Source organism: Podarcis erhardii, assembly GCF_964252035.2.
Source record: "Podarcis erhardii genome assembly, chromosome: 1".
NCBI lineage: Eukaryota > Metazoa > Chordata > Lepidosauria > Squamata > Lacertidae > Podarcis > Podarcis erhardii.
In genome coordinates, this window is record NC_138497.1 from 57,449,271 (window position 1) to 57,470,780 (window position 21,510).

Here is a 21,510-nt window from a genome sequence, read left to right on the forward strand (position 1 = left end):
GCATACACCCATGAGTAGAAAAGTCCAAAATAATATTCAGCATGGGTTGTTTAATCCATAGATAGGAAATGGGGAGACAGGGGAAGAAGGCACAGAAATAAATGCACACTTGTCTTTTGCTATAGCCACAATGGCTGTGCTTTATCTCCATGGTCAGAGCCAGGAAGCCTCTCAGTTCCAGTTGCTGGGAATCACAGGTACACAGAGTGCTGCTGTGCTCCTGCCCACCTTACAGGCTTCTCACAGGTGTCTGGTTGGCTGTTATGAGAACAGGATGATTTGGTTGCGGGGGGGCGGGGGGACACGGGGTTGGGGACGGGGGGTCGGGGGGGGAGACGGAGGACTCAGGGTCGGAGGAAGAAGAAGAAGGAGAAAGCAGAGAATCTAAAAGAAAGAATAATACCAGATTATAAAGCAGAAATAAGGATAAAGTGAATTCAGTAATAACCCGAAATGTCTCTTAAATTTTTTTCATGGAATGTGAACGGCTTTAACGACAAGTCCAAGAGAAATAAATTTGAAAAGATTATAAAGAAAAAAAACATTGATGTCATTTGTTGCCAAGAAACCCATGTTGCCAAAAAACACAAGCATATTTTAATAAATAAAAGGCTGGGAATAGAATTTATCAATTCTGACTCCAATAAAAAGAGAGGAGTAGTAATCTATGCGAAAGAGAAATTAGAACCCAAACAAATATGCAAGGATGAGGAAGGAAGAATCCTAGGGATTCAAATTAATTACCAGGGAGAGAAAATAAATGTGGTTACAGTTTACGCCCCAAACTCAAATAGAATGGAGTTTTTTGAAAAATTGGAACAACTTCTATTAGATCTAGATAACAACAAATTAGTTCTACTTGGAGATTTAAATGCGGTACCGACACCAGAACTAGATAGAAATACAAGGGAAAAAAATTTAAACCAAGGGAAATTACCAAAATCGTTCAATGATCTGGAAGAAAATTTGGACCTAATAGATATATGGAGATATAGAAACCCCACAACGAAACAATTTACTCATTTCTCTGAACCACACCAGAGCTGGAGCAGACTGGATCAAATATGGATCTCGAGAGAATTAATAACAAGAACGGAGAGATGTGAAATTTTACCCAGAACCTTATCGGATCACAGCCCAATAACACTACAATTAAAATGGAAGACTCAAGGTTTATACAGATGGAGAATGAACGATTACCTATTCGAAAAAGAAGAAGTGATTGAAAAAGCAAAAACCACTATAAAAGATTATTTCGCCTTAAATATTACTAAAGAGATTGGAATAGATACAGTATGGGACGCTAGTAAGGCAGTGTTAAGAGGTCTCCTGATACAACAAAATTCTCAAAGAAAGAAGGCTAAGGAAAGGAAGAAAGAAGATTTAATCCTTCAACTGAAAGAATGTGAGAAAAATATGATAAAAAATCCAAAAGATGACAGCCATAAGCAACAATACAAAATGCTTCAAACACAATATTCAACATTAATAAGCCAAGAGGTTGAATGGGGAATAAAGTTAATGAAACAAAAGTTTTTTGAATCGGCAAATAAAATTGGAAAACTTTTGGCGTGGCAACTGAGAAAAAGAAGAAAAAGTAGTATCATAAACAAAATAAAAGTAGAAGAGCAAGTTCTGGAAGATCCTATTGTAATAAAAAAGAACTTTTTTAAATTTTATGAGAACTTATACAAAAGAGAAGAAGAAGATTTAACAAACATTATAAAATATCTAGAAGAAAATAGCCCTAAAAAAATAACAGAAGGAGAAAGAACCGCCTTAAACAGACCCATAAAAATAGAGGAAATTCGAGAAGCGATTAAAAGAATGAAAATTGGAAAAGCCCCAGGTCCAGATGGGTTATCAGCTAAATATTACAAAGTCTTAGAGGAATACATAACACCAGTGCTATGTGACGTTATGAACGAGATATTAAGAGGAGGAAAAATGCCAACATCCTGGAAAGAAGCCTACATTACGCTGATCCCGAAACCAGATTCAGATAAACTTAACATTAAGAATTACAGACCGATTTCTCTATTGAATAATGATTACAAAATTTTTGCAGACATAATGGCCCACAGACTTAAAAAATGTTTAATTAATCTTATTCATTGTGATCAGGCCGGCTTTCTTCCTAATAGACAAATAAAAGACAACATCAGACACACAATAGATATCATTGAATACCTAGAAGTTCATAATGAAATTCCTGCTGCTTTACTGTTTGTTGATGCCGAGAAGGCTTTCGACAATGTCTCCTGGGGTTTCCTAATAAAATGCTTGGAAAAAACAGGGATAGAGGGCACATTCCTAGAAGGAGTTAGAGCAATATATACACAACAAAGAGCTAGATTAATAATAAATAATAACTTGACAGAACAGTTTGAAATAGCAAAAGGTACCCGACAGGGGTGTCCTCTATCACCGCTGTTGTTTATTATGGTTTTAGAGACAATAACAAATAAGATAAGGAATACCCCAGAGATCCGCGGCATAAAAATCGGCGTGCAAGAATACAAATTGAAAACATATGCAGACGATCTCATGTTGTCATTGGAAGAACCAAAGGAGAGCATCGGTAAAGTTATAAAATTACTGGAAGAATTTGGAAAACTATCGGGATTCAAACTGAACAAGGAAAAAACAAAAATAATGACTAAAAATATGAAAGAAGACACCAAAAATGAGCTTGAGATACAAACTGGAATTAAAATAGTCAAAAAAGTTAAATACCTTGGAATTTGGATAACTATGAAAAATATAAATTTGATGGAAAACAATTATAAGAAAACATGGAAAGAAATAATGAAGGACTTAGATACATGGAACAGATTACATCTTTCGTGGATGGGCAGAATGGCGGCGATTAAAATGAGTTTACTACCCAAATTACTCTTCCTATTCCAGAACATTCCAATAATTAGGGGAATTGCAATATTTAAAGAATGGCACAGATTACTATCCAAATTTATTTGGCGGGGGAAAAGACCCAGAATTAAATTCAAATTGCTTACAGATCTAAGAGATAGGGGGGGGTTTGCGGTTCCAAATCTGAGGTTATATTATGAGGCCGCATGCCTTTGTTGGGTAAAAGATTGGATCGTTATTAAAAATAAAGAGTTGTTAGACTTAGAGGGGTTCAACTTAAGATTTGGATGGCATGCCTATTTATGGCGAGACAAGGGAAGGGTCCATAAAGGTTTTTCCAACCATATCTTCAGAGGGCCGCTACTGGAAGTCTGGGAAAGGAATAAAAAATTGCTGGAGCAGAAAACACCCTGGTGGCTATCACCAATTGATATTTTAACAATTAAAAAATCAAATCTTGAGGGGGAACGGTGGACATATGAGGACCTACTAACCAAAACAGAATCCGGGTGGAGGATTAGACCATATGAAGAAATAAAAAATAAGTTGACTGGTTGGATTCAATATCATCAAATAAATTCAATATGGACGGAAGACAAAAAGATTGGAATAAGTGAGAAAAAATCCAGATTCCAGATTGAAATAATAGAAAGTAAAACAAAATTACTATCAAAAATGTACAACCAGTTGCTTGAGTGGGACTCCAAGGACGAGGAAGTAAAAGAGGTGATGGTGAAGTGGGCGGTAGATCTAGGGTATAACATAGAATTTGATAAATGGGAAGCTTTATGGCGCAAAGATATGAACTATTCAGCATGCACGACACTCAAAGAAAACATGTACAAGATGATGTACAGATGGTACATAACGCCGATAAAATTGCATAAAATGTATAGAACAGGTGATAAATTGTGTTGGAAATGCAAGAACAAGGAGGGCGAATTCTTCCATATGTGGTGGACGTGCGAGATTCTCAAGAAATTTTGGGAATCTATTTATAATGAATTAAAAAAAATTCTCAAATATACGTTTGTTAAAAAGCCTGAAGCTTTCCTGCTGGGGATAATTGGCAAGGATATCAAAGAAGAAGATAGGACCTTTTTCCAATACGCAACAGCTGCCGCTAGAACCCTCATAGCACAGTGCTGGAAAACACCAAAAATCCCAACATTAAAGGAGTGGCAATTTAAATTATTGGATTATTTAGAATTGGCAAAATTGACACAAAAAATAAGAAATCAAAAACGTACAAAATTTAGTAATGAATGGGATAAATTTAAAACATATATGGAAATAGAGACAAGGGGTACATCAAAATGTTAATCAGAAATATATATGTATCAAAAAAAAAAAAAAATCACAGTAGGCATGAGATAACGCTTACTACGTTACAAATGTCATTTTGGAATAGATACAGCAGATAGACAACTAAGATAACATTATCCGAAATCGAGATAAAGGGAAGTCGATCAATGTTGTTGTAAAATTAATGTTAAGTTGTGTTGTTTAGGTAGTATGCATTGTATGTCTTTTTTCTTTTTTATGTTTGTTTTATTTACTTTTGTCTTTTGTCTTTTGTATGTTTGTGAAATATACTTATGCAAAACTTAATAAAAATTTAAAAAAAAAAAAAAATGAGAACAGGATGCTGGACTTTTTGGTCCTTTGGCCTGATGCAGCCGGCTTATGTTCTTACTCCTGTAAGTGCTGGAAATATTTCTTCTCACCTCACCCCCTCACAAAACGAATACAGGCAACTCCCCATTTACACGTGTCCTAGTGACACACAACTGCCTAGAATTGCTTTACTTTGCTGTTGGATCTGACGTTAGAAGAAAATATTGAACTGGTTTCAGACCAGAAGTTACGCAACCCATTTCTGTTCACTGGAAACCAGTTTCAGACTGGCATGGATGTGTTTGAAGCTTTGAGCAGTAGCTATTAATATTGAACCATGTGTCATCTAGTCCTATGCTTTATTTTCTCTTACTTAATTAGCTGGCTCTTTGAAAGGAGGCTAATTTTCCGGATCAAATTCCCTTGCCTTTGTTACTTTTCAATATATATTTTATGAACATATTTATGTTGCTACTTCTCATTAGTATCCTCATTATCTCTCAAGGATTTATTTGTCAACATCTTATTTCAATAATTAAGAGCAGTTAAAAACAAACTAAAAGGCTGCTTTCTTTTTTTAAAAAACAACAACACCCCATTTTAAATCATTTTTTTCTGGCCTAGAGTCTTCACTTACAGAATGCATTTCATTTCTTTTTTTGCAGCTCAACGTTCTTATAATTGATACTGAATTTAATATTTTATATGCAGGCAGACAGCATCCCATCTCAGGGGCAAAAGGCATTTGCACTATTTGATCTGTCGTTTTAAATGGGAGCGTCTGCTGGGAGTGTTGGCAGTGGCTTGGACACACTGTAGAGGGTTTGGAGCTGCCCTTTTGCTTAGGGAGCTCTGCCACTGGATTCTTTGCTTAGAAAGCCAGAACTGAATTCCGTGTCATTTTTACTGAGCCAAAAATGAGGAAGAGGTGTCACTCAGCCCAGGCATGAAAGGAAACTGATAATGTGCTAAAAGAGGACCCTGGGCAAACGGTGCGGGGGTTTGCCATGCCAACAAGACCAAACAGAAGCTTCTTACTGAGAATAGCCATCGGCTCAACGAAAGGCAATTTACCCCGGAAAGCCCTTGTGTAGCCAAAAGCCTCCTATATCCAATAAACATTTTATCACCTCCTTCAGAGCATGTCTTCAGCATCGTATCTGTGATAGACAAGAAAGCCTTTTCAGATGATTAAAAAACCCCTGGATTTATTCCTTAATGCTGCCCTTGCTCTTCTCTATCCAAGGGTAGTAGCATGTAGCTGCAGCGGACTTTGCAATACCACTGTCTGCCTCCTAAAAATACACACCCAAATATTGTTGAATGATGGGCATACAAGACTTTAGGAATCTGTATGCCAAGCCACAATTTATGGAACGTTCTGTGTTGTAAGAAAGGTGGTCACTGGCAGAATTCTAGGAGCCCCGTGTATTTAATTGTAGAATTGCTGTGTTGTTTTAATGGGATTGTTTTATTACGTATTTTAATTATATATGTTTATATTTAAATTTTTAAAATCGGATTTATTGTGCATTTTAATTATGGATGTTTACATTTTTATGTTTGCCTAACTGGTTTTTATACTTTGGAAACCACTTAGAAGTCTATGCTGGCATTAAGCAGTGTGTGGCTAATATATATTGCTAATAACTGAGGTGACGAAAGTGGCTGGGTGACATTAATGGTTCAGTATGGTAATTTCCATTGCAAGCGCTATGACAACTAGCCTGTTACGTCCAGTTGCAGAAAGCTTAACATCATTTTCATTTAATACTCTAAACTCCCACTCCCAATTCCAGCGAACAACTTCACCTGGGAATACCATTTCTCTGCAAACATTCTTGGTCTTTGTTGCTCTCTCTGGGTGAAAAGAGCTGAATAAGCACATCTGCGCTTTACTGATACAGCAGGTGACCACAAAAGCCACTGAAAACAACCAATTGCTTACCTGTGCCTAGAAAGTTATAGGTAAGCAACTGACTTTCCTTCTTTGTGCAGTTATACAACTGACAAGCTAGCATACCTAGAGGTATGTGCTGAAAGAGATGCTGGAGAGCAGCTTTTCCATCCAATGTACAACACTGAATGAATGTCGGAAGAATGGCCCATATGAACATCTTGGAAAGTTGTGAGAGAGAGACTCTTTGAGAAAAAGCAAGAGACAAATGGGAGGCTTCAGAGGAACGTAAGAGCATCCTGCACAGTGGCCAAACAGATGCATATAGTAAGTCCAAAAGAAGGAGCTAAGCACAGCGTTACTCTCCCCTCCTGCCATTTCTTCCTGCTGGCTTTCAGAGGCATATTGCCTTCAATAGACATAGAGCATAGTCTTTATGGCTAGTAGCCACTGAAATCCTTTTGGGAAGACAGCAGAGAGGGGGTGTTTGCCTATATTTTAGTTTTGTTTTGAAGTTGTAATTTTATTTTTTCAGAATTACTGGTATCTCTTATTGTCTGTTTTCATACGAAGCACTTTTTGCATCCTTTTATGTGTCTGAGGAAAATAAGAATCTCAAATATAGTTGTCAATCATTATATAAAATTTATGATGTTTTTCAGATGCCACTGGAGAACTATTGGCTTGAAAAACCATCAGATTCATCTCCTGCACTTCTGGGCCAAGAAAGGTCTGCCCAATCATGTGATAGTCACACGATTCATGCATTGAAATGTATGGTGTGTTGTAGTCTCATTGCAGAGAAATGACGTGCAGAGTTCAGTGGAGTGGGAGGCCAACCAGAAGAGACTCTGAGGTGTACCTGCCTGGAGACAAAGTCAGCATTCGAAGTAAAGGCCAGGAACTACAAGCATTTATCCATCCTCTGACTGCTCTCTGCTTAAGGTGGCTGAAGCCAGCTGGTTCTCATTGTTGCCTTTTCCTGTGTCCTTGAAGTCTGATCAGCTGCAGGTGGAGTCGCTCCGCCTTCTCCCCCTTCAGGTTGCTGTTCAGCAGGCGAAGCTGACCCCTGTCCATGACATGTTGTGTCCAATGGCTTCTTCACCCCACTCTTTCCAATGTGTGATGAATGGAGGGGTGAGAAGAGGAAGCCCAAGTGCAGAGTATTCCACACAAATTCTCAACCCAGAATGATCTGTGCATAGGCTTCCCTTTCTCAGATGCCCAGGCTCAACATGTTGACACATTGCCACTTTTAGAAGACATCTGAAGGCAGCCCTGTTTAGGGAAGCTTTTCATGTTTGATGTATTATAGTATTTTAATATTTTTTGGGAAGCCGCCCAGAGTGGCTGGGGAAGCCCAGCCAGATGGGCGGGGTATAAATAATAATAATAATAATAATAATAATAATAATAATAATAATAATTCTACACAGAGATCCCATTTTGCATGATTAACACCTCAAAAGCGACTGATGTGCCTATCTTTTCTTACTCATTGGATTCCTTCCAAATGCTCACAACCAACTTCTAAGTGATAAGGGATGGGGGGGATGCAGTATTATCCCTGCAACAGAAGCACTATGTTGATAAAAGTATGCCTGGAACCTGGAACTACACATTTCTTATGTGAGAGGGGAAAATAATTGCCTGGAAAGACCCTCAGTATAATTTGCCTCCCTCTATCGTATATCTCTGTCCCGTTCTATCTACAGCACAGTGACACTTCCTCTAAATTTTCCAAGAATTCCATAGGGTTATCAGCAAATGGAGAAAGGCAAACTGATGGGTTGTAGTAGAAAGGGGGGAAACTGTGCCCTAACAAGTGGGGCCTAAGCAGAGAATATGCCTGTCATGGGAAATCACTCTTTTCCCCAAGATGTTTTGTGTCCCCACATTTCATGCCCCTGAGCTACCCAGTTCTGTGTTACTACCAGCCTTCTAATGAAATTTTCTGATTCCTCCCAAAGCCCTCCAAAGTAGAAAGGAGGGTAGCCTAGCACACATATGCATAAAATCATACTGTCCTTCCTCCCTTTACAGACTCCTCTCACATCCCTTCCAACCATACAATTCTATGTCCGAAATGTTGCCAAACAGCTAGGCATGCTCATGGATTTGAGAAATGTGCTAGTTCAGCTCAATCCAGAACGCAGCAAATGGGGAAAATTGTTTTTATTGATAATGGAGAGATACAGGCAAATCATAACATAACACAGGCAAGTGTGTATGGAAGACACTAGAAACAGTAGAAAAGAAACAAAAAGCTAACTTCTATAGACAAGCCTTACAATGGGGTTGTTATATGCCAGACAGACAGTCTGAATTACATATTTTAGCAATCAGATGGACAAAAATTTCTGCTTGGAATTCTGACAGCATCTATAAGCAAAAACAAAAACAAAAAACAAACCATTCCTGCCCCACCCACAAAAGATCCCAGGAAAAGGTGATATATATCTTAGCCCCATGGGAGCTGGCTTCTAGGAACTGAACCAATTTAAGATGCTAACTTCAGTGCAAGTCAGGTGGCCATGACTATTTTTTAAATAAAAAAAATTGCCTTCACTTACTGTGCTAAAGAGATTTCCCAGCTGTGTTTCCTTAAAACATTAAAGAGTCTGGACTTGCAGAGTTTATCACTTCCAAGTGTCAGCCTCATTGATAAGGCAGGGGTAATTGGTTTGGGCCAGGGATGGTCATTTCAAAATGTACTGGCATCTCACCAAGTGATTTCCATAGCAAAGGACATTGGGCTAATTACCTGGAAATGCACATTTAAACCATTGCTTCCATATCGCTTTCAGCTTACCTGCCTTTAGTATGGCAGAGGGAGTATGTATAATATCAACAAAAATAAAAAATAAAAACAGATCCTGAAAAAGGCATTTTTGTAACAGGCAGTGGGGGGAGGGCAGTGGGGAGCTAAGGCTGCATTGTGAAGGTAAGTTCACAGAACAATACCTGAGGAGGTTCAAGGTGTGCTGATGTCATCCGTCTACACTGGACTTTATGGGATGCTTTCTCCACTTTGCAGCTCTGCTATCTGCTTGCAGCACTTGTAGCATAACAGTCCCTCTCTCCCCTTGTTACTCGATGATAGCAGCACTCAGGACACCAGCACACCACTTTCCACAACCACCGCTGCATGGATGCTGGCCAATGAGTCCTTTCAGATATGTCCACCTTCGTAGTCTTCTGAGGAAGATCTGAACTTTTTCTAGGGGGCATCTTTCTTCACTGAGCCTCTGTTCTAGTTCGAAAGCATTAACTTGAGATGTGTAACTTGCTATAATTAGAAACCACCATTCTTGCACTTCCTTGATAGTTCCTTAAAAAAATACCACAACACTCCCAAATCCTTTCTCTAAATAATCAATTATGCAGCTTCCTCAAACATTTCCTATGTGGGAAAACATTTGCTTCCACCTTTCCCTCATAAGGCTCACAAGTTTATTGCTCTCAAGTTCCATGATAATTTTAAGAATATTTTTAGGCCACCTTTCAGGGTAGAAAGTCCACTCAAGGAGACTTAAACAAATTGTAATCAAAACAACATAGGAAGCTGCCTTATGCGAAGCCAGAGCACTGGTCCACCTAGCGTGGTCTATGCTGACGGGCAGAAGCTGTCCAAGGTTTTCGGACAGGGGTTTCTGCCAGCCTTACCTGGAGATGCCATTCGGAGCTGGGACCTTCAGCTTGTGAAGGATGTGCTCTGCTATGATCCTTCCCATAATCAGTGCCAGTTCCAAACACCACGATGTACCACCTTCAAATTTTGAAATTTTACTTCACCTACAGGACAGCTGTGTATGTTGCAAAGGGCGCAGTGCTAGCGAGACCCCAGCCGCCAATCATCTTAATTTGCTCAGAGACCTCTGTTTAAATTAGCATATGCAAATTCGCATCATGGGCCTATGCCCTTGAAGCTTTTAAGAACCTAGAGGCGCCCCTGTATCTAACCCTCAGGGTCTGCAACTGCAGTCTGCTTCTAGCAAACAGCCTGACTGAAATGGAAGGACATCTCAAGATCTAATATGGTGTGCATTCACAGATGAGTCTTGTTTTGCCACTTTATTATCATCATTCGTACTACAGCATACATTATAATTATTCCTACTTGCCTAGAGCAATAACAGTTCTTTCCAGTTTACTAGAAAAACTGCTCAAACCACTTGGGTTGATATATAGGTACACATCAGCAGGTAAAACTATTAATTGTATACAGAAAAGCTTGAGGAACAAATTATCAAAACAGACATGATGACACTTCAAGGTCAGAAGCAGGAAGGCAAATAAAAAGTCCTTTAAAAAGAATTGTGAAGTTTAATATATTGGTCATCCCACACTGTAGTTTTTCAGGTTTTCAAAATCTCACAGAAACCCATAATGAGAGTTGATGCTAAAGGTCTGTAGCTTGTGTCTGATGCATTAGGCTCATATATGTACTAAAAATAAAATGACACTGTTCCAAAGGTTATTTATAGCAAAAGCATCTTTTACAGTTAATTAAAATTTTATTCTCAAATATATATTGAAAGCCTAATTTTTAAAAAGCAAACTTTTATTTCCCCCCATCTTAGCTGCACTGAATGACTGAAACCTAGTCGAGGACCTTGCAACTAAAATGAAAATATGAGCATGTTATTTCCACTTTTTACTGTGATGGCATTTTATATTCATCGTAAGCACCACGTTTTCAGTCTTGTCTTTGAGAAGATTGTTTGTCAACCCGTAGAAATAAGGTGATTGATGATTGAATAAATCATTAGGCGTGAAAAGAAGTGTGCTTGCAAAGGATGTGTCTGGGAGAAGAGACAGGTTGTCTCGGAGGCAGGAGAAGCATACTGTAAAAGCAGAAGGCGACTGTTGTTTCTGGCAAAGATTCAGATCATCTTCCAAGGACTTCTTCACCGCAGGAGTTTTCAATGTAGGACCATCCTCTGCAAGGGAAAATTCCTGTGAGTAAAAGGGAAATAGGAAAGCATGGCGTGAATTCTAGGAAAGTTGCGAGTTTAGGTACTCTGACAGGGATGGGGAACCTGTGGTGAACCTTCAGATGCTGGACTAGAACTCCCAACATGCCTGGCCACCAGCCATGCTGCCGGCTGGTACTGATGGGACTTAGTAGGTTCTATGGATTCAGGAGAGAAACCAGAATTCAAACCATGTGTTTCTTGGCAACTCGGTACTATTAAATTCTGCAGAAAAGCAGTCATTTCATAACTTGTGGTGGTTGCTCTGCTAGAGGAGCTGGGCTAGAGGAGGAGGATGACCAAATATCATCCGACAGACCCAGGATATATTCCACTGCGAGTGTTTTGTGGCTACTATGATGTTACTGGGTTACAAACCATTTGTAAATTTATTGTTTCCACAGGTGTTGTTATTTACAGTAGCTGTCTGTACCAGTACATCATCCTTGACACAAGCCTTGTTGGTTGCCTTTATGACAATTCACTCACCATCTGTGGTGTGTGATAAAGGGAATATTTTGCTGCATACCATATTAACTGTAAGTTATAACCACTGCTTAAAAAAAGACAGTGGGTTTGGTTATTTGGAGCTTCCTTAGAGGGTAAAGATACAGCACTATGTCCTCTGTCAAAAATGTGCATTAGAGTCCATGCGAATGGTGTGCAAGTATATTCACGTACTCTAAAGGAAAAATTGTGCCGAAGTAGAGGATTTGACTTCTGAGCATCTTGCCTTTCTGCCTCTTCAACACTATATTTAAAACTCCTGACAAGAGTGTCTTCTCTTACAATAACCAACCTATAAAATCTACCTCCCCTGAGACTTAAATACACACACATCACCATCTTATCTTGCTTAGATCTTTCAGTCTGATCACTAGCCAAAACCCTGGACCAAAAATGACTTAAGAGAAACAGAAATAAGTTGAACATGCAGTTGGAACATGCTAGGGTCTAGCAGGTCCCCACTGCAAGCTAAATAATGCGTATTACACTGTGGTTCTATCCTTCCTAACCCCTTTAAAGAAAGAAGACAGCATTCTCAGCCCAGCAGATGTCTTTGACAGAGATTAAATTTTAACCCATGGGTAGCTCCATGAAAAACGGGTTTTCAAAACCTCTGTGTTCTGAAGGATGCTCCTGAGATGATTGACACAAAGAGCTTGTTAAATTTTAAGTCAGCCTCCTGCTTCCTGCAAGGGCAGGACTGTCAGTTCTAGATACAGAGACGTTCCATCTATTCACAGAGCAGGTAAAAACACAGATAACAACCATGTAAGGTTTCTGTGACACTGCTCCCCATTAGTCTTTCCCACCCATGGCTCAACGAAGGTTTGGGGGCTTTCCCTGCTGGGACTATGTAACATTTCCTAAAAGGATGTTGGATTCAGGGTGTGCCAATACCAACTCCTGCCAGCAAGTTCTGAACTAGGATAGATTTTTTTACTTAAGAGTTACACCTACATATTCAAGCGTTATTTTTGGACATAACTCAGAGGTCAATGTTCTTTCTTTGGTCCAAAAGAACACCGGTTATTCCTTCAGCTCATCATTATGAGGCAGAGACACAGCTATCCACAACTTCTGGCAATCTGAATTTGCTACACGTCTCCAATATCTGCATGCTGGACATAATTATTAGACTAGAACTGTAGGGTTGGAAAGGACTGTGAGCATCATCTAATACAGTGGTACCTCGGAAGTCGAACGGAATCCGTTCCAGAAGTCCATTCAACTTCCAAAACATTCAGAAACCAAGCCGCAGCTTCCGATTGGCTTCTGGGTTTGCGGCGTTCGGGAGCCAAAACGTTCAACTTGCAAGGTGTTCGGGATCCAAGGTATGACTGTACAACCCTCTGCAATGCAGGAATATGCAACTAGCCCATTTGGGGATTGAACCAGTGACCTTGGCGTTATAAGCACCACGCTCTAACCAACCCAGCTAACCGGCAACTGCAACGTAACCCCATGGGATTTAAAGGATATTGTTTTGACTTCTATACAAATGCCTTGATGTTTCATGTGATTTCCACTTTCCATCTGATTCTGCCCAATGCATACTTCTAAAAAGCCCTTGCTACAGCTTTGCATTTGCCCACTTCCTACTTTGCAATGGCCACATTGTATTGAGCTATCTAGCAAGGACCTAAGCAGCAAGTTTGAAAGGCTATTATTTATTTTGATGGCTTGCTGAAGTCAGGAAAATAATACCCTCTTTTGTTGCAGAAAAGAGTCAATTTTCATTTTAGTTAGTGACGATCAGGATCTATTCCTAGATTTGCTGAATAAAGATTTAATCATTAATTCCGTGGCGGAAGCAGAGGCATCACAACATTGGAGTAAAAGCAGGCAGGCTTAGATAGATCTTCTCTGCATTGTGGATTCTCCCTTCTTCCCCTAATCCAAGGTGTCTTGTCTCAATATCATTGGACCGTCACTAAACACCTCACTGTGTTCTTCACAATGCAGAAGCTCAGCACCTTCAACCCTAGTCTGGAAAGCTGGGAGTATATAATTATTTTTTTTGTTTTTGGAGCACTTGGTCTTAGTCTCAAGCAGAAAGAAGCACAGCAGGAAAGTCAAAGCAGATTGTGGATGTTGGGAGGGAGAGGGATGAGAAACCTAATAAAAACAGTCCCATAAATTTAGGCCAAGCAAAGGTTTCTAGGAAACAAGATCCGAGTTGGTGGAGACGAGACAAGGCGAGCCACACCATGCATAAAAAGCAAATCTTCTGAGCTGATCTCCACCCCTTCTGCCATTCCAAGCATATCTATATGAAAGTGTTTTGTGAGCAATCGGGAAACGGTGCGACCCTGGAGAAATAATTAAGAAATGCGCTCTACTGGCTGGTGGCATCTGTCCCGAAAGGGAACAAAGTGTCTTTTGTGAAGCCTTCTCTGCAGGAAAAAAAAAGCCTCCTAGGGTTTGAACAGCATCCACAGCCTCCCCTGGAATTAAACCCAAAGCAAAGCTTTATTGTTCCCTTTCACTTTGACTGCCGCGTGTGGGGGTGAAAAATCCCAAGAGGTTTTAAAATATTACTGATAGGCTAGGCTTGGCTGCTTTTTCCCCAGGACATGAATCAACTTTATTGCGAAAAACAAAAAGCCATTAGTGTTATTGAGGCACAGACAGTGTCGGTGAATATACGCAGGGGTAAAAGGGTAAACAAATACTTTCAGCAGCATGAAGATACGCTTCTGCTGTTTTAAAAATGGACAGAAAAGGGATATTTTAAATAACTGCCCAGAAAGTAGTGTAGCAAAAATTTCAGGCATGAACAAAATCTTAAGAGGTAAAAGATATGAGGCATGCCACTTAAATGTCCCAAATCTCAGGTTTCAAGTGAGGGATGGACTCTGGTCCCAATTCTTGCATTATTTTGGGATCCTTCGCACATGACAGTTTCCCTTAGTAGATTAGATCCTGTCAGTCAGATTCTCAAGTGCCCTAAGCAACTAACAAGCTTCACTGCTTTCAAGACAAGAGACTGGAGGAGAGGTTATAAAAAATAAAGTCTGCCGCAGGTAAGCCGTCCTTACATGTCATAGCAGAAGGCAACTCCATTGCATAAAAAAATGCAAATATTATTACTACTACTATTAATATTATCCATGGAGTTTTCTTGGCAGGGATAATATGAGGGCACAAGGAGAAGGGGATGACAGAGGATGAGATGGTTGGACAGTGTTCTCGAAGCTACCAACATGAGTTTGACCAAACTGCAGGAGGCAGTGGAAGACAGGAGTGCCTGGGGTGCTCTGGTCCATGGGGTCACGAAGAGTCGGACACGACTAAATGACTAAGCAACAACAACTATTAATATTATTACTTATTAATAAACACTCTCAACATGTCTCAATCACAAGTAGATAAAAATGGAGTACTTTTTCCTAACAGATCTGAAAAGACTATCACTGCATCAGCTCTAATTGGTTAGACATTTTAAGATATAAAAGTAGATTCCTTATGGGACAAGTTAGAAACAACTTTAGTCCAATTGATTTCAATGGTAAGTAAGTTCAATTAACTCAATTTCAATCCAATTCATCACCTTCCTGATTTGATCCCATAATGTTCTTTGACCGTGAAACACATTGGTTCTGTTGCTCTACAACAGCAAACATAATAAAAGACCTTTACAACTTTGGGGATTTTCTCATCTCTTTGGTTGCCTGTGAATTGGTCAGTACTCCTGTTTCTCAGCTGATGTGACCCAAAAGATTTGGGACATTTAAGTGGCATGCCTCATATCTTTTATCTCTTAAGACATTATGGAAGCATCAAACACATTACTTTGACTTTTTAAAGACTTGTTTTCCTGGCCACAGGACAGATCACAACATGTTCTTGTCTCAATTTATCCTAATGATCTTGTGGATTAGATTAGGCAGAGAGATAATGACTTGCTCAAGGCAACCCACAGAAAGCTTCTTGGCTCAGAGAGATATGAATTCTGACCTCCTACTACTCACACCATATCTCTAACACTTACCAGGACCGCACCATACATTGTGTGCCTGTATTATAAAGTTGTAGCTGCTAGATTAAAAAAAAAAAAAAACCTGCACATGTCCTCAGAAGCTCAACAACCTTTGCGGATTCAACAGGGTCCATTGGCAGGTGAAGGATCGTCATCGTTGTATCGCCTATTCCTTTGGGGAGGACTTGGTGAAGGGAGAGAGTCAGGCCTAAATGGGGGGGGGGGGAGAATAAACAGAGAAGTTTTCAGACTTGCCTTTAAACCTGTGAATTACAGTAGGAAAAGGAATTATTACTGCATGTGATGTCAAGGCCTATGGTGTCCACACATTCACACCAGAAGTATGAATACCTAGTTCATAGAGTTAGGCTGATGTAAGGTATATTCAAAATGACATCAAGAACTTCCCATCAAAGGCAAGGTGATGGCCATTAAATGGCTAAGCAATGCTTAGCTCCAAGAACACACATGCACCATATTCCAACCCAACAAAGATGGTGCTTTCAGTAGTTGCATTCACTGTTCTTCTACAACTTCCACAGCCTCAGTGAGGGAGGAATACGGCTGCTTACTGCTATTGCTAAAAAGAAAACATCCCTTGTCTTAAATACTACTAGCCTCCCAAGTTAGACCAAGAGCTGGCAGCTGTTCTGCAGTGATTAAAGGATTCACTCATCTTCTAGTGCCTTGCCTTGGCTGTGCATTACACAAAGTTTTTTTTATGCTATTATCACATAGCTCAGTCCCACTAGTTTTAAGGATTCCATCAAGTTAAAGGATTCTTTAAAATCCTCAATTCATTTTTAATCTTAAACCATTGATCTCTCTCTGTTTATTTCTTAACACTTCTTCCTAAACAAGGTAAATCTTTATGAAACACCTTGAAAAGGTTCAGCTCAAACAGAAAATGATGGTTAAAGACATTCCACGTCAGGCTATTCATTCATTTAGGCCTAGGCTGGAGTCCCCAGAAAGCCACTGCCAATCAGAATACACAATACTGATCTCTCCCACCACTTGCTACTAAATCCTTTAAAGTGGAGACGGCAGGAACTGAACCTGGGGCTTTCCGTATGCAAAGCACGCCTTCTAACCCTCAGCTAACCACAGTTTGCCAAGATATTCATACTCATGGAACAATGGTTTGCTTAAGGTTTCAAAGCAAAACAGGAGCAATCCTTGACTGCAAATCCTGGCCTTTTCTGCACAACTATAGTTTATGCAAACCACAGTTTCCTGAGTTCAGACACCACAGGAAAGCCACGATGCCACCAGAGTCTCTTAGCCTGACATGACATGGTTTGAACCTTGGATCTTCTTTTTTTAAAAAATACTTTATTTAGAATTCAACAATAACAAAGGAAAAACCCACAGTACATCAATTCATTACAATTAACCAATTTTAACAATATATAAATAGTAACAGAAAAATTACACAACATCACTTTTAACTTACTGAAGTTTTCATATTACACTTTTATGTCTTGATCTCTTTCTTAACAAATCAAAAAGAGAAAGACCAAGAAAGGAGGCACAAAAAAGAAAAAAGAAGAGGAAAAAGAAGGGAGGGATAGAATAAAGAAAAAAAGAGAGAAAAGGGGAAAGAAAAAAAGGAAAACAAAACAAAATAAACACATTTGACTTCTGATTAGACTCATTGTGTTATTATTTCTACTATTTTTTCACACACAGATCCAAATTATTGTATTGCTTTCTCTGTTTTCGTCAGATATAAAAAAACCATTATATTTGCTGTTTTACAAGGATCATTCTATTTCTGTCAGGAGATATTTGTTATTGTACTGTTTTTCCAGATACTCTTTAAAGATTTTCCATTCTTTCTGTACTTTCTGTTTTGGATAACCTCTAATTCTCTCTGTCATCATGGCCATCTGTAAATATTCTATCATTTGGACCTGCCACTCATTTATCGTAGGTGTTTTGTCACTTTTCCAGTTTCTTGCAATTAAGATCCTGGCTGCTACTGTTGTGTACATAAAAAGTGGTCTAATTTCTTTTTTGATTTCTGGTGACATTATTCCCAGGAGGAAGGTTTCGAATCTTGGATCTTCTACAGGCAAGGCATGTGTTCTCTAGAGCTACACTCCCTTCACACCAAAAGAAAAACTCGTATCAGGCATTCCCTCTTCCCAGGGAACCCACGCCTGTTCTCCAAAGTATCCTAACTGTTGGAGTGATAGAGTATACAGAACAAGTATATCAGTCTGAAGTATAAATAGGATCTACCTGTTTTCCCCCACTGTGAAAGTGTGTTGGGCAGACTAACAGTATGTTATACCTTGAGCACAAACGGGTGTCTTGGTTCAATGAATTGTGTTTGCGGGTGGAAAGGAAGGAACACAGCTCACCCAAGTAGGTCAGGATTTGCAGCTGGAACAGCCAATTAACACATCTGTTTTTTTCAGGTTAGCCTTAAGGAGAGAGGGGGGACAAAGTTTGTGCAGACTGAGAAAAAGCCTCTCACAGTAATTAAGTGAATTGGGGTTGAATAAACTAATACACAGAATCAATGAAGATAATGAGAAGATGAGATGGGAGTTAACAGAGCAGGCAATAAAACTGAAGCAGATGTGGAGAGAAGGCAGTATCTAAGCATGTTGTAGAAATAAGCAAGAGGAAAATGAGGAGCACCTTTCCCACCCAATGCAAGGAATCTGGTTAAATCTATACACATCTGTGAATACAAAATCTGCCTTTCTCATGAGACATCTGCTTGTGGCATGACCTGCCGTGCTGCAGCTATGAACAGCTTTCAACAGATATGCATCCACATCTACCAACACTCAGGGAAAGGAGGGCAGCAACCAATTGCAGCAGACAGGTATAACAAAACAAAAAGCAAAGCAAAGCAAAACGAGAAAATTAGACCAAGTTAGGGAGCATTTGTACTCCCAGCATGAACACTGGCCATCTCATGGTCCCTAGAGCATTGGGCAACCACTTTGTGTAAACCTGTAAACAGAAGTTACTCAACTTATGGTGCAGACCAGCCTCTTGCTCTCATTTGCCTCTTGCTCAGCAGAACAGCAAAAGCTAAGTCTCAGGCACCGTGGTTCCTTACGGAAACTGAAATATCACATGAGCAACAGTATAGGTGCAGAGTGATGGGAGAGGAACGCAGAGACTTGGGGGTTCAGTGGGACTGCAGACTGCCCCTTGAGCAACAAGGCCCAAACCAAAATAATTCCCTCTGAGAAACCACAGCCTTCATTCCCCCTTCTACTCCTCTCACTTTTAATACAGCATGATTTTATTGCTATTTTCTGGCCGTCAAGTTTATGTAGCTTTTTGTTGTTGTCACTGTCACTGCTTGTATACCTGCATGTAACCATAAAGGTTTGGGGGGAAATCAACAGGCAAAAGAGAGGTGGCAGGAGGGGTGCAAGTGGCACGTCCAATCTGTCGCAATCCATTTCTGCAGAGCGGCAGCAGAACGCTTGCTAATGCAGTGAAGATCCCGGGAAGTCTTGAGCGTTTTGTGACACATGGCGAGATGCTCCCCAGTGTATTCATCTTCCACACAGTCTATTTTACTGCCTATCCATCATCTGGAACAGGCAAAAAATGAGAAAGAAAAACCCACACCAACCAACCAACGAACCAACCCCCCTTCAAGGTGTCTTGAGAATGAGTTTATGTAAGATATCATTCAAGCACATATAGCTGTAAAGCTACTGCTAGGGGAGAAATGCTGGTGGGGGCGGAAACACAGGTGGGATATTGGAAAACATTTAACAGCCAAAGGGGAGGACGTGGCATCAGGAAGCAGACGCAGGAGACAAATTCAGGAGCTAAAAATCAATGAACTGCTTTAAGGGCACTTACAGATTTGATAAAGATTGTAGTATGCAGAGACTGAGGGCATTTCATGAAACTGTAGCCCTATCAACAGCCCCATATATACTCCCTTGACTCTCCAGTTGTAATCTTAATGGTGGATCATGCTAACTTAGAAAAGAAGTGATGCAAGGCTGCTCAGAGCCCAGCCTTCCACTCCAGCCTCACAACTGGAAATGGAGTCGCAATGGCAATTCCTCTGGCCTGGCAGAAAGACTGTGCTGCAATGCACAAGGAACATATGGCTCAATAAGTTCATTTTAATAGAAAGGAAAGGATCACACAGATGTGAAGCCCCATTGAAATGCAAGTGTAAATGGGAACTCCAGGTGCATACCAGAGTTCCCATACCCATCACAGGGAAGGATGATAAGTAACTCTTGAGATATTTCATCATCTGACAACTTGAACCTTATGCTCTTCATTGAGTGACACCAACAGTAACAACATGAATCACCGTGTCCTTGTTAGAGGTGCATCTCAATAAGGATTATGAAGGACTGGTGTACACTCAGCACCCACAGTCTCCATGTACTAATGTCTACAGTCTACACCTTGTTTTCATAGAGTCATAAGTGTTGGAAGGGAACTCGAGGGCCATTTGGCCCAACCCCCTGCAATGCATGAATCTTTTGCCACTGCAATGTAGGAATCTTTTGCCCAATGTGGGCCTTAAACCCACAACCCCGAGGTTAAGAGTCTCATGCTCTATCGCCTGAGCTATCCACAGGGCACCTATGTTACACCTATTTCTACCCTTTCTCAACAGTTCATTGGGAGTCCTTCTTCATTCCCCCCTTCTCCATCCCAGCCCTGGTAGTTTGCAGGTACCCACTTTGAAAATATCCCTTTAAGGTGGAAATGCTGAGGAAATATAGGGAGCTATTGTCCGGACTCAACCTACATATGATTCCAACTGCTCCCAATACATTAACTGATCTGGATGTAATGGCCTTCCCTTGGAGACAGCTGGCATTTAGTTTTAGTCATATTGGTCTTCTATAAATGATTTTAATGGTGTTGTTGGGAAAGGGACTTGAAGGCACTGAGATGCGGGAAAGGGATGTGCACCTGGTCAAAGTGCTCAGACCCTAAATGAAGCAAATGATGTCATATGCTGAGTGGCCATTTATGGCCACGCAACCAAATATACTGGAAATGGGATGATGGAGTCAATGACCTCATCCTGTTCTTTGCTTACACAGCCAGAGGTGGTGAGGGCAACATGAATAACTCCATCAATTTACTTTCCTATATATTTTCATGGTAGCAAAATCATTTCCCTTAGTTGTTGGACTAAAGAGGATTCCAGAATAGGATGGGGAGGAGCCGAAGGAATAGCCTTCCTGTTCTAGGAAAGGAAAACAGTTCAAGGCACAAGAGGAAAACTCTCTCTTCTTACTATGAGCTGCTTCATATAGTAGAGATTTCTATACAGATTGGCACTTCTGTGTAGAAAATAGCTGCTGTGTCAGTTGGGGTTTTCCGTTCACACCTGTATATGGCAAAACGGCACATATCTATACTGCGTTCTTCTCACGACTATACTGCGTTCTTCTCACGTTCTAGAGCTTTCCCACAAAGAAGCACATGAGTTGGAGAGGAAGAGAAGGGGGAAAAACTTACAGTCCTTGAACTGTTTAGTTGAGTGGGGACAGGGGTGGTCTGAAGAATGGATGGGTGGGTGGGTGGTCTCACCTATAATCCTATAGTCTCACCTAAATCCCAGCAGAGCCACCAGCCTCCCTCAGGCAACCAAAGCTCCCACCAATGCTGCCTCAGAAGTCTGTCTTATTTTGGAAAGA

General features: G+C 40.2%; 1 protein-coding gene across 2 annotated transcripts in view; it reads right to left on the bottom strand.

The window, feature by feature from the left end:
• Positions 1-15,903: 15,903 nt before the first annotated feature.
• Positions 15,904-21,510, bottom strand: part of TRIM44 (tripartite motif containing 44) — an 83,765-nt gene continuing 78,158 nt past the window's right edge. Inside the window, exon 5 of one of the 2 annotated variants that reach the window (XM_081836207.1) lies at positions 15,904-16,055. In XM_081836207.1, coding sequence (XP_081692333.1) covers positions 15,968-16,055 — 88 coding nt within the window. In that variant the 3' untranslated portion in view covers positions 15,904-15,967. Of the gene's footprint in view, positions 16,056-18,142; positions 18,280-21,510 lie in introns of those variants that run through there. The other variant, XM_081836208.1, reaches the window with a different exon arrangement.